Source organism: Pelecanus crispus, chromosome 7 (assembly GCF_030463565.1).
Source record: "Pelecanus crispus isolate bPelCri1 chromosome 7, bPelCri1.pri, whole genome shotgun sequence".
In the NCBI taxonomy this organism is placed as follows: domain Eukaryota; kingdom Metazoa; phylum Chordata; class Aves; order Pelecaniformes; family Pelecanidae; genus Pelecanus; species Pelecanus crispus.
This window is the reverse complement of record NC_134649.1, coordinates 2,966,563-2,984,440: the sequence shown is the minus strand read 5'-3', so window position 1 is coordinate 2,984,440 and position 17,878 is coordinate 2,966,563. Positions and strand designations below refer to the sequence as shown.

The following is a 17,878-nucleotide window of genomic DNA, read 5'->3' as shown; positions in this document are numbered from 1 at the left end:
ATAAGAATTATTTTTATCTGGTTATGAACATGTATGAGTTTTTAAAAGATTTTATACATGATAAATCTCATCTTCCAGACTAAAGACAGTGTGGTGAATTCTTTTAACTATCATTCAAAAAGTTACTTTCCCATGTTGTCTGTAAATTAAGCTCTTAAAACCTAAGCACTTCCTACAGCTGTCGGCTATCTTCCACTATAGCTACAAGGATATAAAAAGCCAACTCCTTCACACTAATCCTGCACAGACACTCTTTGTGCAGCTGAGGGATTTCAATAAACATCTGGCATAAAGTAACACCTGTTGCCATGAACTTACTTCATCTGCTGTAAGTGCTGCTCTTGTCTTAATTCAGTTTCTAGAAAGTCAGTTTCTATTACGAACAACTGTCTACCCTGTGCTCAGTGATTCTTGTTCATTCCACAAAAGGAAAAGCTATTGTGCAAGAAAGAAAAACAAGACTGTAAGAAGAGGATGAAACGGCGCTTCCAGCCAGAGAGCAGAATCAGCCAAAGGAAGGTAACTGATTTGGTCAAAGGCAAAGCATGTTCCCCTACGGGGATGTACTTGTCTGTGAAGAGCTGTCTGATAGCACAAGGGATGTGGAAGTTTGGAGGGCCTGTAGTTTAACAGCCTCATACAACAGCTTCAGGTTTGACTTCTGAAATTTAATAGCTTCCATTTTATAAGACAAGATACAGGTACTTGATCAGCAAAGTTAAAAAAATCCAGGACACCTGTTCAGACATAGCTCTATCTGCTATTATGTGTACCCTCTATTTAAAAAAAACCCACCCAAACAACAACTTTAATAGGAGCTTCACCTGTCAATAGCCCAGTTAACTCAGTTTGATACAATCAATTGTAAACAAAATTCCAGGTAGGTCAAAAACCTCATTAGCATTTCCTAAAGAATGCTGGGGGAGGTGGAAAAGATGTCTCAAATGCAGATGAAGGACTTTGTTCTGCTTTCCGGTGTACGGATTTGCTCATCTGCAGTTTCAAGAGGAGTTCTGTCCAACTATACAGAAGTCATGGTGAAGCCTTCCATGAAGCTTCTGGAGTCAGAGTGCAGAGAGCCAGCAACCTTTCAGTAGAATGAGAATTAAGAAAGTCATTCAAACTATGGGGAACAGTTACTGCTTTTCGCCAGCCTGTTCCCATTCTATATCTCCATCTTCAGCTTCTGTAACAGCAGCCTTGGTTGCAGTAGCTTGAGTGTCGTCAATGAGGTCAGCGGGATCCTGAGCAACGGGGCTATTAAACTCCTCTTCTGAGTAACTAGCAGGGAGCTCTGTTGAAAAATAAAACCAGAACAATTTCCTACCATGAGAAAACACTGTTGCTGTGTGTCTGTCACCAGAATCACAGCCTGCAGGAAAGCCAACTCCAGAGAGCAAGCTGAGTTTCATTTCATCAAAGGCAAAGCTATCACAACTTGGCATGACAACTAGGGAGAGTAGTTCTGACTTAGCTTTGGAGGAGTCTAACTACAGGAACACAGTTTAACTTTGAGAGTTGCACATTTTGCTACTTTGTAGAAAAGCAATCACTACCACTTCCTTTAAGTGACTCAGCAGCTCAGTTGTACAAGCTTCTCAGGCTACCGACCTTAACATTAAGCACTGAAGTTACAGAGTTGATTACCGTTGTGTTGCAACTGGCTGTTACGCTGCATCTTTGCTTGCCTACGTTCCAAGGCCAGCTGCCTGTTCTTCTGGATACGCTGTTGTTGCTCTTCCGTGAGAGTTGTACCAGAGAGAGAATTGACTTCTACGTTTTCAGAGCAGGGACGTACATCTTCAGCAGCTGTAGCCAGTCCGTTGCTTTCCCCTCCGCCATCTGCTTAAAAATGAGGGGGTGCGAGCGGGAAGAGGGGTAGAAATCGACACTTTGAACCCAGAGATATCTACTGCTAAATATCTGTCAAGAGAACATTTTAAAAGCATTTCTATGTTCTACATTTTACAGTTGTATTGACAGCTGAAGATCATTCTGTAATTTAGTTTTAATGGGCAACTTTCTGCCTAGATCTACATACCTGCTATTCAAAGTATACAACAAATGCTTATCAGAGATCCCAAACACACAACGATAATAAATACCTGAACTTAGAGGCAGAGCTCTCTGTACTAAGTTAGCAATCATGAGCTCTGCTTGAAGGTTAAAAAGAGACAGTAAATTCAGGCAATCGTTACTGGAAGGCCAGATAATTTTCTTTCCACCCCTACTAATACGACGCTGTCCTTTGGGAAGCGGCAGGACTAGTCAAGGGAATGGGACGGGTTTGAACATAGGCATTGAACAGTCAGTTTTGAATTCAGTGTGCTACTATTATGGCATATTAACTCCTTTGCCAATGTTAACACATGCAAAACAGAGGCAGTCACACTCTTAGACAAACTTCACCCACCAACAGAGCAGCAGAGCACTCTTTCAAGAGTGCCTAAGGCCAAGTATGCTTGTGCCTCTGCACCACTTTAAGCCTGTGAACAGAGAAGTTAGCTGACAACAAGGTTTTGGTTTTTAATACAATACTCTAGCTACAGTTTTTATTTCAAAACTGTAAGATACCTACTCAAGTTTTTCAACTGGAGACTGACCAGTTGTAGTAGTACACTCGCTAACACGGTTCAAGAACAGATCAGCACCACATTTAAATACAGATGTAGAACAGATCAGCACCGCATTTAAATACAAATGTATGGAACCATCGCACAGAAAAATCTGATAACTCTACAGACACTGTCGGCAGGAACCATTTGCTTTACTGTTTGTGGCTGCTTATGGCTGCATTCCATTTCTAGCAAATGCAGCCAGCAGTGAAGACAGCCACACATCACTAACTGCCCAAAGGTTGTCGCCACAGGGGAGGCAAGGTTTTACCACAGGTTAGCTCATCCACCAGAACACCTTTCCCAAGCACTGGCTTGTCTGGAGGCCGAGGTTCACGTGAAGACAAACTGGACAAGGGGTAGATCATTGTTTCAAGAGAGACTCACAGTCAAAGGGTGAACACCTGCACAGGACCTTAGGAACATCTACGACATCCTCTCATTTCTGCTAATGAAGTTTCTTTCAAACTACCAGGTCAATTCTACTCCCTCTTTTTATTAACAAACAAACAAGTTTACTTCTAGTCTATCTAAAACCATCATCTGATTGGAAGAGACTCTTGAATTATCTACTTGTTAAGCAGCTGGATTTTTATATTGGAAGAAGAAATGCTCAATAGTAGCTACATGCCAAGAGTGACAAACAGACATAACAGTGCCCACAAGCATTAGTAAGTACTTTCCCTATAAAGGACACTACACCCTGACTGCACTGTGACAGCCTGTAGTATAAACAGTATAATAAGTCTTTGATTTCTGCATTAGTAAGATGCAAGAGCCTTTCAGACTGCCCGCTCATAAGAGTACGATACAAACCACTATGTTCACTTAGTAACTGCACTTTTGGGGTTTTTTTGGAAGAACATTTCTAACAGTGCTGGTATAATACCCATTTTCCATTTCCTTTCAGTGTACCACGCACTTACATTTATTTTTTTATACACACACACATATATATATGTAGCATTTGAGTCCAAGTACCAGTTCAGTTTTGTAATAGTAAGTCTCACAGAAGCTTGGTTTTAAAACAGAGGACCACTCAACGACTGCTTCTACATTAGAAAAACATATCATGATCATTAATTTCTGGTCAGTAGGAGGGGAAGTAAAGTAATTTTAACCACCGAACTACTGAACAAACAGCATAATGAGCATACCTTCATTACTTGTGAAGTCTTCATGTAAAATAGGAAGATCAAGTCTAATCCGCTTTAGGCAGGTCTGCAAAGTAGAGATTAAAAAACTGATATTTCACCTGTAACAAAATCTTTTGTGCAACATTGCTATGTTTTTAATACTACTCCCCATTTCTCTTTACACTTTATTACTCTGAAAAAAACACTCCTCTCGCTACACGTCTGTTTGACCCACAACTTCTAACACTGTGGATTGTTTTCCTAGTCCTTCATGTATCACCTAGCCAGATGAAGCAGCATTCTTCGTAAGTCTTCTTTTGCAGGTTCAAACATTAAAAACCCAACCCAACAAAACCCCCAAAACCAACCAGTTCCAGCACTCTTTAGCAAATTACTTTGCTTAAAGATGTCCTGAAGAAGTTGAAGCCAATTCTCTGAAGTACTAATTCAAATAAAGAAAGGTTATATCTAAATGTAAATTTAAATACTTCAGATACTGGAAAAAGCTTTTTTTTAAAAAGAGAGAAATTAATTTAAATAGCATTACACTCCTTAGCAGCACGCACAACTTAAGTCTTCTTTTGTTGCATAGCTGCTCTCCTAAACCTACCTCTTACACTATTGAGTACTGCATGAAAAGAAACCAACAGGAACAATACGTACCTGAACTTCCTTTTTATTTCCCAAAGACTCGACTCTGTCAATAAAATCCTCAAACTGCAATTTTGGAAACAGTCTATGAGCCCAGTGTTCCATGTGTCGTATGAGTGTCTTCAGGTCTTCTGCCTAGAGCATAAAACAAGATATCCAGCTAGTAAAAGTTGACGAAGTCAACAGAGGGAAACATCAGAGTCATATTTCTGAAAATATTAGCATCTGCAGCTTAAAAGTCTCTTGAAAATTTAAGTAATATGAATGCGTGGGTAGCCATTCCTCCCACAATCAAGTCTGTAAGTGCAATTTCAAGCTATCAGAAGAACAGTGATCTGAGTTCAGGAAAAGCATTTGCATATACTGTAAAACATCTGACAGGCTTCTGAGAAGTTGCCCTTAAGCAACCTAGGTCTGAACCCAGACTAAAAAAACCAAAAAACCAGTTCATAGAGGCACAGCTGGCATTGATTTTGGTTTGTTTTGACACACGGAAAAACATACATCTAAATAACCTTATCTAGTCAAGATTTTTGCTCAGATCAGTGGTATTGCCTAGTTCTTCAGTTCCAACTGCCTCCAGTAGTAAAGAGAAAATTTATACCATGAATGTTCTGCATAAACCAGAGATGCACAGGTATCCTTGCAGGCGTGCCAATAGGCTAATGATATTTAAAGAAAAATGAGCTTTGTATGTTTAAGTGTATCCAAAACAATGAGACAGTTTGTAGAGAAAATACTGCTTTCTCTTTGCTTAAGTGGTATGCCACACTTTTTTCAATAGTAAAAACTCTGGGATTGTACTGGGTTTGCGTGGCAAGGTTTTGGTAGCGGGGGGGCTACAGGGGTGGCTTCTGTGAGGAGCTGCTAGAAGCTTCCCCCATGTCTGACAGAGCCAACGCCAGCCGGCTCCAAGATGGACCCACCGCTGGCCAAGGCCAAGCCCATCAGCGACAGTGGTAGTGCCTCTGGGATAATGTATTTAAGAAGGGGAAAAAAAAAAAGTACAAAAACCACAGGGACACAAACTGCAGCTGGAGCGAGGAGTGAAAGTATGCGAGAGGTACGACTCTGCAGACACCAAGGCCAGTGCAGAAGGAGGGCAGGAGGTGCTCCAGGCGCGGAGCAGAGATTCCCCTGCACCCCTGGTGCAGCCCATGGCGAGGCAGCTGTGCCCCTGCACCCATGGAGGCCCACGGGGGAGCAGAGATCCACCTGCACCCAGGGAGGAGCCCACACCGGAGCAGGGGGATGTGCCTGGAGGGGGCTGTGACCCCGGGGGAAGCCCGCGCTGGAGCAGGCTCCTGGCAGGAGCTGTGGCCCCGTGGGGAGAGGAGCCCAGGCTGGAGCAGGTTTGCTGGCAGGGCTGGGGACCCCGCGGGGGACCCACGCTGGAGCAGGCTGCTCCTGAGGGGCTGCACCCCGTGGAGGGGACCCACGCTGGAGCAGTTGGGGAAGAGCTGCAGCCCGTGGGAAGGAGCCACACTGGAGCAGTTCCTGGAGGACTGTCTGCCATGGGAGGGACCCCACGCTGGAGCAGGGGAAGAGTGTGAGGAGTCCTCCCCTGAGGAGGAAGGAGCGGCAGAGACGACACGTGATGAACTGCACCGCTCAGGGGGAGGAGGGAGAGAAAATTGGGAATGAAGTTGAGCCCAGGAAGAAGGGAGGGGTGGAGGGAAGGTGTTTTAAGATTTAGTTTTTTATTTCTCATTATCCTACTCTGATTTGACTGGTAATAAATTAAACTGATTTTCCCCAAGTCAAGCCTGTTTTGCCTGTGACAGTAATTGCTGAGTGATCTCAGCTGGCTAATCAGAGTGTAGTATCAATTCTCCCCATATCAGATGGGCAGCAATCTTTCAAGCCTAGATTAACCTCCCAGGAAACAAAACAAAAGCTCACTATGTCTTACCTCATGCCCCTTACCCTTGAACTTTACATTGTCAAACATGTGTCTCAGGGCTGGAAGTCCTCTTTCTGAAATTAATCTGTTAATACGAAATAGGTGAAGTTATTTGAAACCCATGCTTTCTTTTTCTAATGAAAAACAAACAATAAAAAAACCCACAAACCACACAACCAACCTCACATTCCTTCAAATAGCCTACAGCTACAGAGCTCTATTTGAAACATGTACAGAATTAGAAATTGTTAAGAAGATGCACAAAATAAGACAAGTAGACAAAATAGGTCTGTAAGACCAAAGACTTGTTTGGAAAAATTACCCTACATATATTCCTAGTCCAAGGAGCTTTTTTATTTTCATTACATGGCAAGTCAGTTCTTGTATCGATATATGCCAAGTAAAACCAGTTAGATGCATGACCAGAGCATCCACCCGTCGTATCACTAACTTCATCAGTATATTTAAAACAGAAGAAACTGAAAGCTCAGATTCTTTCCATTGGTTATAAAGAACTTACACCAGTTCTACCGATAACAGCAAAGAAAATATTAAAATCCTTTTATACAGTTTATCCAGCTTGTACATAAGTCAGGTGTAAGCGTACTTTAAGTAGTACCTTACAGTCACCGGTATATTGAGGTTTTACTTTGAAGCACGCTTTTATTAAAGCAAGTCTACAGTACTATGTCTGAAGCAAAATAAAGAATATTCAGCTGGAAGAGTCCTATGTATGAATAATAAATATATCTTAAATTATTAGTCATGTACTAAGTCCCAAAGAGACTTCAAGAAAGTTAGGCTAGTAATAACATCACACAGGTAAGCAAGGAGTAAGAAGTTTGAGATAAAGTGCCTCTTGCACGCTATCATCTCCAAAACTCTTGCTCTTTGACTTGGCTATGAACAAGCAGGGATCACAGTAACCTTAAATCATTCCACCACAGCCATACACCAAATTCATCACAGAAAGAAATATTCTGTAAAAAAATTACCTCTGGGCATCTAGCTTAGGTGTTGGTCTTTTAACTGCTTTGCGTGTAGCCACAGCAGAATCCTTTGTTTGTGACTGCTGGTTTCCATCTAGTTCCAATAAAGAAAATAACATACTTTAAGTATAAATGCAGTTGACATCAACTAGAATTGCATCATGTACATTTTAAGGTTCTCCAAACAAAAATCTGCATGCTTCACCTTGCTTCTCCCACAAAACAGCTTGGAAATAAATCCGTCCCTTCAACTGTTCTAGCAAAGTAGGTTCCTTGAAAGGGAAATTTCCTAATTTTAGAACTTTTATATTGTATTTCTGATGAGAAATGTATTGAGAGTAGATGCTCCTTCTAAAAGTAAAGAAACTCAAATTATCAATCATTTATTATTTTTTGATAAATCAGTATTATTTGATTTTAAAATATTTGATAGGTGTGTCCCAAAATGTCCACTGATAGATCTGAAAGACAGACCTAAACCACCAGCATCACCTTCAAAAAACAGAGAAAGAGGTGATGTGCGACCACAATCAACGTGCCTTTTAAGAACCAAAGTCCATATACTTTTTGATTAGGGCCAGTATATATTTTTTGACTGCAACAGACAAGGCACCGCTGCCCACCTCATCTCAGAGCTAGCAATTAGTTATCACACCGATTTCTTGGTTTACTTGTTGTTACTTTGAACATCAGGAATTCAGAAGTTGTCCTCGATATGTGTATCAAGGAATTAAGTATATCCAAAATCCTATTTTCTAGTGAACAGACAGAACAGGGATCAATGAAGACATCTGTTTAACACCATAGGCAAATATGAGTAAAGTAAACAATAGCTAAAATAAAATCTTTATACTTTCTATTAGCTTTTTCACTACACAGTAAGATCTTTTCAAATACAAATAATTAAATTTTACTGTCCTGAAGCATCTTGGATTTTTCCCAGGTCACATGCTCTACAAAATCTACCAACATCTCCCTGGAATACTACATTCAACACTCTTACCGCTTCTGAAATCCAAGTCATAAAGGGTAACTACAGATCACCACTGTATAATGATCTTTGCCAACGTTTTGTCAGAAGAGCTTGGATTTTATACAGGTTCCTTTGTGTGCACGTTTTCATGGAATCTACAAAAATAAACTTCTCCCACAAGCTCGGAAGCACAGAATCAGTAACAATGTAAATTTGCGAATTGCTTTCTCATCTACACAAGACTCTTTTTACGCAGGAAACTCAAGGTTGTGAAGTACATCACCAATAATATTGATTTCACAGCACTTCATTGTCTATGCTGCAAAATGGGATCTTCAGGGGTCACAGGTATTCACCTCTGTTAGCTTGAGCCCATTCAACATCATCTCTTCCTGGCGAGGCAGGAGGTGGAAGAGGTGGGAACGTTTCATCTTCTGTATTCTCATAATCAGGAAGATCAAACAAGTTGTTCTCTAAAGGATCTATCATTGCCACAGATAACTTTTTTCCCCTCCTGCAGGAAATACCAAATGCATTTAAGGAGACGCAGCGAGAAGAAAAGGCTGCCATGAAAGCAGCTAAACATCAGTTGCACACAACGTCTAGAGCTGTTCCAGAAAAGGATTTGCCGAGCAGAAAGAACAGCATCATACAAATTAAGCAGCGCATCCCACACGGACGGGTGACACAACCCAGCCCCACCAGGCCGAGCAAAGCACGGGCTGGTCATGCTTCAACTCATCCGAGCGGCCTGGCAGTGGCAGGTGCGGCTCACCGCAACACCGCACAAATGGATTTCCACCCAAAGCGCTTGCACGCAGCTCTGTGCCACTCACCTCCTTGCGTGGCAAAGACAAGGGGCGTTGGGCGATAATTGCTGATTTACGGCTTACCCACCTAGAAACGCCGTCTGGAGGAGGAGTCCCCTTTTCCGGCTCCTTGAGCAAAGCTAGTTCCAGAGGCTTTAGCACAACCGGGTTTGGGGTGACCCGCTCTCACCACGGCTGCGTTCCCAAGACCTCAGGAACAGCTCTTTTTTAAGGAAAAGCTGTCTCCCGGACGGTTTTAGTAACGAGAGGACGCCCCGGGCAGCTCCGTCCCCACTGACCTTCGGAGGCGAGCTCCCCGCCCCCGGGCTGCGAGACTCCCGGAGCCGGAGGCTGAGGCAGCCGGGAGCGGGCCGTGCAGGAGCCCCCGAGGCTCGCCAGGGCCAGGCCTCCAGAGCCACGGCCCGCCGGGCGCCACGGAGGCCCCGCTCCCCTCACACGGCCGCGGCAGCCGAGGCGTGCAGGCGCTGCGGGGCGGGGGGGAGCCCCTCACACCGGCGGGGAGCGGGGCGAAGAGGGGCCCCTCGCCCGCCTTCTCAGGGCGGATGGGGCCGCGCCGCCTCCACCCGCTGCCCCGGCGAGCGGCGTCCGGCGGGCGGGCGAGCGGCAGCGGCGGGCTGGCGAGCCGCGCGCGGGGCAAGTGCCGCGAGAAGCGGGGCTCTCGCGAGCTGCCGGGCCCACCCGCCGCGGCTCCGTGCCAGGGCGCATGCGCGGCAGGGCGGTGGCGGCGCTTTTGGCGCCAAAAGGGCGTGGGCGGGCGCGGCGGCTGAGGCGGTGGCGGCTGAGGGGGCGGGGCTGAGGGGGCGGGGCTGAGGGGCGGGGCTGAGGGGGCGGTGGCTGAGGGGATGGCGGCTGAGGGGGCGGTGGCTGAGGCTGAGGCTGAGGCTGAGGCTGAGGGGGCGGTGGCTGAGGGGGCGGTGGCTGAGGCGATGGCGGCTGAGGGGGCGGTGGCTGAGGGGGCGGTGGCTGAGGCGGCGGCGGCTGAGGCGATGGCGGCTGAGAGGGCGGTGGCTGAGGCGATGGCGGCTGAGGCGGCGGCGGCTGAGGCTGAGGCGGGCTTCGCCGCGCCCCGGGGGCTGTGCCGAGTGTCGGCGTCGCCTCGTCGAGCAGAAGCTGCTGGGGACGAGGGTTTTACTCGAAGCATCTCAGGTGGCTGGGCCCCGCCATGCACCAGCCCCAGAAATGGGGTTTAAAGCAGCGTATCTGGAGCCCTCCCCGCTTTCCTGCCTCTGAGGAAGGCGCTTGCAGGATGGGTGCCGATCCCAGGCTCTTCTCCGTGCGGATGCCAGCTAGAGCCTTCTGGCAGTTCAAAACGGAGCGATTTGCAGTTGTCTAGGCTGTAATAAATACACCGAGCCCTGTGAGATTTGGCAGCCGTGTGTGTAAATGCCATTTAAGGACTTGAACTGCAGGCCGCAGAAGTGGGAGAAGCTCCGCGCTACGGTGCCCAGTGCTGTTGCATCCCAAAAATTCCGTTTTTGTATTTTTACAGGTCAGTCCGTAGACGTATATCTGACTTAAAGTACAGGCTCTTCATTTAAGCAAAATGAGAGAAATTAATGTCAAATATGAATACATTAAATGAATTGGGTTTCCCTTATTTCTCTATAAATTCGAATGTAATATAAAATGTTTCTGGTAATTTAATGTATTCCTTCTAATACAACAATCAACTGCAGTTATTTTCCAGTTAAGAAAAAATAAATGCATTATCCTTTAGTCAAAATGACTTTAACAGTTAATGTTCAAAACGTGTATTCCCAAATGCAGCAGCATCATCTTTTATAGTCAAGAGTATATTCAGTATAGGGAGAACGCATAAATGGATTTGTTAGCCCTGAATCCATTTATCTTAACTTTTTAGATATGGCCAGTTTCTTCAATTGACCGAGGCACATGAAGTATGAAAATAAACACAAAGATTTACTAATAATTATAGATCAAGTGCTGCTAATTTCCAGCTCAAAACACTGTAAAGACTTGTGTCCTATAAAATTACTGAAAATCAAATGTCTATATGATGAGCTCTTTGCATTGAAAATAATAGTCACTATGTTAAAAAATCTTTACAAAATGAATTTGGGTGTAGCCTGAATAGCTGATTCATAACTATTAGTGTAATACATCTTTTCACTTAAATGTTTTCTTTAACATCTAATGTTTTTTTGTCAGTGAAGTAATTGCATTTTAAATATTTAGCTAATGTCAACCTAACTTACTAGAGAGCTCAAGCTTTCAAAATTCCCTTAAGTTCCTGTATATTTTCTGCAAAATCAACCAGTAAGTAGAAAAGAAATAATGTTCTCTGAGAGCAAAGGCAGGAAGAAGGTAGTATTAATTTACATGGCTGGCCAGTCTCCATATACCCACGTCAACCGGTCTGCATGAGCAGAGCTCTGTCCTGTGTTTTGTCTTTGCCAGAACAGGTAGATAACAGAAACGAAAAAAAGTCCTGGAAAGGTATAAAAAACACTATACAAAGATTAAAGCAGAAGATCACTTACAATCTCTGCAGAGGACAGTGTTATAAAACCTACTATATTTATGCAACTTTGTTTAATCAATATTTTTGAAGAGTGTTTAATTAGAGACTAGACTTGATGACCGAGGTGGTTCTTCCCAGTCCTATATTCCTAATTAAATGAAAAGCATATGCTGGCAGGCATTGATTATTGTTTTTTCCTCAGGAAATGAATAACCAGCCACATGCTGATAAAATAATAAGTCAGGAAAAAAAAAACCGACGTAGTTTGCCTGTATTCTAGAAAACACTTCTGGTTTCTAGTTTAGCTGAAATGGAGATACTGCTTGTTTGTTTCTGTATTGAATAGTGTCATTTCATTAGAAAAACGGCAGCAAATTAGCACCTTATTTTATATTTCAGTCTCAATTCCTGTTTTATGTTACACATAATATATGGCAAAGAAAATCTGTAAAATGGATAATTGGCTACTTCTACATTTGAAGGGGTTTACTCCTATGGGAGTTACACTTGTTCTGCAAAATCCCTCTAAGTATAACGTTGGCAAAGCTGTTCATGCAGTAAACCCTAGGCAAAACTGGTACCATTGCAGCTGTGTTAGTGGGAGATCACATCTTAGGGATTTAGCAAATTTCAGCAATTTGTGATTTATACCCTGCTAATCTAATCTAAATTTTACATTATACAGTCATCTTAAACGTTAATTCCTAAGCTTTTAGTATATTACTAAATAGTTAAGCTTGTGACCTGATCCACAGTGTTCTTTTCAATCTCTGCTTGCAGAAAACAAGATGTGCAAGAAAGCTTGTGATTTCTGGCTGTTGGAAAGTCAGTTTGTTTGTCAGCCCCCTTCTAATAGTTTTTGATCCTGTTGGCCAATTTCAATCAAATTTGAATCAGGCTTTTTAAATTCCACTGCTTATGGTACTAATTAGTTCCTTAAATTGCTCTGTTAAACACTAAATAGATTAAGAAGTATTAAATGTTACAAATAAAATTTTGTGTGCACGTGTTTTGGCAGGAAAATATGCAGCTTTGTGTGGCAATCGAATTTTAAAAGTTGGGCTAATTTAGTGACGCAAATAATGTATCTAGTAATCACATTTTCCTTTTCATGCAAGAAACTAGATAAAATTCGCGTTTCCATGAGGGAAAAAAGTGGTAATGAAGACAAGCCTCTTTGATCCATTTCTTTTTACAGTGACATATTTCAGTTCTATTTTTCCAAGCAGTAGTGGAATCAATAAATCAGAAGAACACCCTGCCCAGAAGCCTTTTATAGCGATTACACTGCCTTGTATTTTTTTCTTTATCTTCCCCTCCGTGATTCATCTTCAGAAACAACTGTTCGTAAAGGAAAACGCAGTTCCTTCCACCGAGAACGTTCAAATTCCCAAAACACATGTTTTGTTTTAGCTGGGGAAATACGCTTCATTTTCAGTTGCAAATACACTGAAGTTAAATCTGTTTGTTTTACAGAAGTGCAAACCAACCTACAACAATCTTGAAACATTTTAGATGTGCTATATAATCATATAAAAGAAAACTGGTCATTCAGTATGCCTATATAGATCAGTGTGACAGCCACTATAAAAAAACAACAACAAACAACCCCAAATAAGGTGTCTTACGAAGCTGTGAGCAAAGCCCAGAGGCCACCCAGCTCTTGGGTCTCTCCAAGGTTCCAGGGGTGCGGTAATTCATAGAATCATAGAATCATAGAATGCTTTGGGTTGGAAGGGACCTTGAGAGATCATCGAGCCCAACCCCCCTGCAGTGAGCAGGGATTGAACTCGGCGATGGCAGCAGCAGTTACACAGAAATGATTCCTGCGGTGACACCAATCCATACACCCGAGACTTTGTTTCTATATTCAGTCAATTCAAAATACCTTCGTTTTCGTGCTATAGGTCGAAGGGACTTTAAAACTGATGAGTTCAAAGATTCCACGTGTTTGCAGTGCAAGTATGAAGCGCTCCAGAGGAGGGAGCCGTCTCTTAATAGCTGCAGTTGAGTGGAGGGAGCATGTCTTCGAAGGGAGAGCCTGTGAAAATGTTGAAGGCTAACTCTGAAACTCAGCTAACATCGTATCAGGCCAAGGTGTTTTTGTGAGCTGGCAAGTAGAGGACGCTTCACCCTAATCAGCAGAACAAACATTCGGTATGCTTTAACCAAGGACATCCCGGAGCAACTACACCGCGAAGGAGAACTGAGAAACTGGTAAAAGGGAACATCCTGCCGCAGAAGGCGCCGAAAAACTGGACGATTGCTGAAGCACGGTAACTGGGGGAGGGGTAAAAGTGGCAGGGAGAGATTGAGACCACCGACTCGATTTAGGAGCACAGGGATTTGCCCCCCCCCCCCCGCCCATAAGGAGCATGCGTGCTAATTTACATAGCAAGCGAGGCTAATCAGAATATAGTTGACCAATAGCAGATAGGATGGTAATTACTAACCAATCATCGTAAAAAGGCCAATTACTAACTGTGTCAGTTTTGTATATAAATAAGGCGCAGAAAGTCTGGTTTGGTGTGCTAGCTTTGTGGAATTACCACCTAGCACCCACCTCTGCACAGAAATGAAATAAAATCGGTCTCTCGACTCAATGTGTGGATTGGATTATTGCACATCGGGTCACGAACTCCCTTTGTGAGACAACAGCTTTGGTGACCCAGATGGGCCCCTCATTGCCTCGCCCAGTTCGACTCGCCGCTCCGGCCAAGGAGCAGGGGAACTGCGTGGATTCCAGCACGCACCGACCATTTGATCAGGGGCTCCAGTGGTTCTTGCTCTACAGCTGGGTGGTGAGCACCATGACGGTGCAACGCTGCAGAGATACCGATGTAAAAGAGCAGGGGCAATCGGTGAGTAGGAAATCTCTTTATCTGTTTCTGTATCTGTTTCTGGAATTGCTCTGCGTAAGTCGCTCCTGTGAGAGGACCGCAGCAGGAGCTTAGTCTCCACACGTAGAAGTGGAGGAAAGAAAAAGGGTAAAATATTCTTGTCCTAAGGCTAAGTGTGTGAAGTTCTGGTTCTGTAAAAATTTTCTGGAATTAAATATGGGTCTGGTATCCTCTACACCCCCTTGCTCTCCTTTGGGATGCATCCTGAAAAATTGGAATAAATTTGGAGGGGATCCCCTAACTAAAGAGAAGTGAAAAAAGTATTGTAAACAATGGTGGCCAATGTATAAGTTAGAGGATGAAGAAAAGTGGCCCCAGAATGGGTCATTGAATTATAATACCATTTTACAACTTATGTTATTTTGTCACCAGCTGGATAAATGGGATGAGGTGCCTTATGTTGATTTGTTCTTTACATTGTGAGATGATCATGCTACTAGAAGGAAGTGCAAGTTAAATGAAGGGGCGGGTAGTATCCTCGTGTTAGCAGAGAGTATTCGGGGAAAAAAGATGGAAGGGAAAGTGTGCTGGATGTGAAATTGGTAGAGGATGTCACGGGCGGGATGAGGAGGAGGAAGATGTACAGTTGGTGGCAAAATTGAAAAATGAAAGAGCTGAATCTGGGAATGAGGGTGTTCGAGAATCAGGTTTTAGTCCTGTTACAGATAGACCCAGGTCACACCAGCCAGCAATACAAGTCCCTTTGAGGCGAGCAGTAGGTCCAGATGGTTCACCAGTGTTTGTACATGTGCCCTTTTCGACATCAGATCTGTTGAACTGGAAGGAGTCTGTAGGCTCACATAGAGAAAACCCTGAAAAGATGTATAGATTAGGGCAAACAATTATGTTGAATCATAATCCTACATGGGGAGATGTTCAGATGTTATTGAATACTCTCTTTACCCCTGAAGAAAAGTGGTTGGTATTGGAAAAAGCACATGAAAAAAATGAAAGAATGCTAGAGACGACCCTGAGAGGTATATGCCAAAACGAGAGCCGGACTGGGATCCCAGCACCAGGGGAGGAAGAGCTATGATTAAGCAGTATCGACACAATTCATTTTGCATGGCATTTGGTATGGGGTCCCTAAACAAAAGACTTTTTCAAAACTTTATGGACTAAAGCAAGAAAGTGATGAAAATCCCTCAGCATTTTATGAACGGTTATGTGAAACAGCTAGGACATGGACGGATTTGAATCCTGAGGAAGATAGCAATAGGATGATGTTTGATATATTATTTACTGGGCAGTCAGCACCTGATAGTTGAAAGAAGTTGCAGAAGGTAGATAGTGTAGAAGATACAACAATTGCACAGTTAATCAGTATTGTATATAAGGTATATAATAACAGAGAAGTGGAAAAGTGTCCTGGTTTCGGCTGGGATAGAGTTAATTTTCTTCCTAGCAGCAGGCATAGTGCTGCGTTTTGGATTTAGTAGGAGAAGAATGTTGATAACATGCTGATGTTTTTAGTTGTTGCTGAGTACTGCTTATGCCAGTCAAGGACTTTTTCAGCTTCCCATGCTCTGCCAGGCGCACAAGAAACTGGGAGGGGGCACAGCCAGAATAGTTGATCCAAACTGACCAAAGGGCTATTCCATACCATATGACGTCATGCTCAGTATAGAAACTGGGGGGGGGTGGCCGGGGAGCAGCGATCGCTGCTCGGGAACTGTCTGGGTATCGGTCGGCGGGTGGTGAGCAATTGCATTGTGCATCACTTGCTTCGTGTATCATTATTATTATTATCATTATTATACTGTTACTATTAGCATTACTATTTTACTTTATTTCAATTATTAAACTGTTCTTATCTCAACCCAGGAGTGTTTCTCACTCTTACTCCTCCGATTCTCTCTCCCATCCCATCGGGGTAGGGGGAGTGAGCGAGCGGCTGCGTGGTACTTAGTTGCTGGCTGGGGCTAAACCACGACAAAAAGAAAGATAAACAGAGAAAAGCAAAAGGACAGGAGACTGCAAGGGAGTTTGTTAGCGGCAGCAATATTGAGTGCATCTCAGAAAGGAGGAGGGAGTTATCGAGAAGTGGCAAGAAGGGGGAGAGGTCGAGGATGTGTGCCCTGATCTCTGCATAGTGGTCATGAATTTCTGTATATGCCAGAATGCCCCCTTCCTCTCCTGGGGTGAGACATGTTGTGTAATTTAAGAGCACAGTTAACTTTCTCTGAACATTCTATTCAGCTGCATCTATCAAAAGAAACAGCATGGAAGGCTCAGTTGTGCTTATTGACTGAGAAGGGATTGAAAGAAGTGGAAATGCCAGAAGAGATCCTGGACGCTGTGATACCCCTGGGCTGGGCCACTAAGAAACCCGGATGAACCAAAAATGCTACACCGGTAAAAACTGAACTGAAACCAAGAACGTAACTGGTACGAAAGAAACAATGACCTATTAAATTAGAAGCCAGAACTGGGCTGGAACCTTTGATAAATACATTTATTCAGTACAGACTATTGCGAGAATGTCAGTCTGAATATAATACTCCAATCCTACCTGTATACAAAGTCAAACCAGGATTGCGCTAAAATCTTTAATTGTAGTAGTTCAGACCCAGAGGTGCCAAGGGTGTATCCGGTTGCTATGGCTTTAAGGTTAGGATGCATATGTAGGAATTATACTACCCCCTTGAATGATACTTGGTTGCGCTTGACTAATAATATTTGGAGCAACCTTGATTGTACTCAGATGACTGTTCCGGCCTTAGGATTCACAGTGTGGATAAGCAGTGAGGGGGAATATGTAACTCATCTTCCCCTCTTGGGAGAAAACAAGTACTGGAGTACTGGACCTTAGGGCTTTTGACTCTATGTCCCTTATGGAGAAAGTCCCCATTAAGTGGAACATTTGGGGGAAAAATAAAAAGATCAGCAGAAGACAATTGGCAACATCCAAGTACCGGAACTACAGTAGCATGGATATTTGGATCCATATTCACTCCTCAGATCGCTTCACTCCAAAATAGATTAGCCATTCATAATTTAACCTTACAGATTGAGACGTTAGCTAATGCAACACAGACTGGACTGTCAGATTTAAACTTCCAGTTACAAACCACCTCTAAAACAGCATTGCAAAATAGACTGGCTTTAGATTTCTTATTATTGCACAAACATGGAGTATGTGGATATCCGAATCTTTTAAACGATAGCTGTTGTGTCCATATCCCAAATGTAACTAAAGATTTGGACCAGCAACTAAATGATATTAAAAAAGTAGCAAAAGCAAGTAGGAAACTAAGAGCAGGGTTAGAAGGAGGCTGGTTAAACAAAATCCTGAATGGACTGGGATTCTCATTAATCAGATGGTTGGAGAGTTTTTCAAAGTATAATTTTTGTAGTAATAATACTGATCATTATTTGTATTGCTGATAATCGTTTAAA

At 43.3% G+C, this 17,878-nt stretch overlaps 1 protein-coding gene and 1 non-coding gene across 2 annotated transcripts; both read right to left on the bottom strand.

Annotated features, from left to right (window-relative positions):
- Nucleotides 1-686: 686 nt before the first annotated feature.
- Nucleotides 687-8,771, bottom strand: TIPIN (TIMELESS interacting protein). The gene is made up of 7 exons (XM_009492079.2): nt 8,624-8,771; nt 7,301-7,388; nt 6,315-6,390; nt 4,415-4,537; nt 3,773-3,836; nt 1,648-1,842; nt 687-1,294 (listed from the first exon to the last, which is right to left on the bottom strand). The coding sequence occupies exons 1-7, from the start codon at nt 8,754-8,756 to the stop codon at nt 1,137-1,139; spliced, it is 837 nt and encodes a 278-aa protein (XP_009490354.1). The 5' UTR covers nt 8,757-8,771; the 3' UTR covers nt 687-1,136.
- LOC142594033 (small Cajal body-specific RNA 14) lies at nt 2,700-2,836 on the bottom strand. The gene has a single exon (XR_012831235.1).
- Nucleotides 8,772-17,878: the final 9,107 nt, after the last annotated feature.

Bases quoted from the DNA above. Each gene is read 5' to 3' on its own strand.
- TIPIN (XM_009492079.2), bottom strand. From the start codon at position 8,756: ATGATAGATCCTTTAGAGAACAACTTGTTTGATCTTCCTGATTATGAG. The intron at 4,538-6,314 runs GTAAGACATAGT...TTTATGCTCTAG, and splicing joins TCAAGGGTAAGGGGCATGAG to GCAGAAGACCTGAAGACACT. The intron at 1,295-1,647 runs GTAATCAACTCT...ATTTTTCAACAG, and splicing joins CAGCCAGTTGCAACACAACG to AGCTCCCTGCTAGTTACTCA.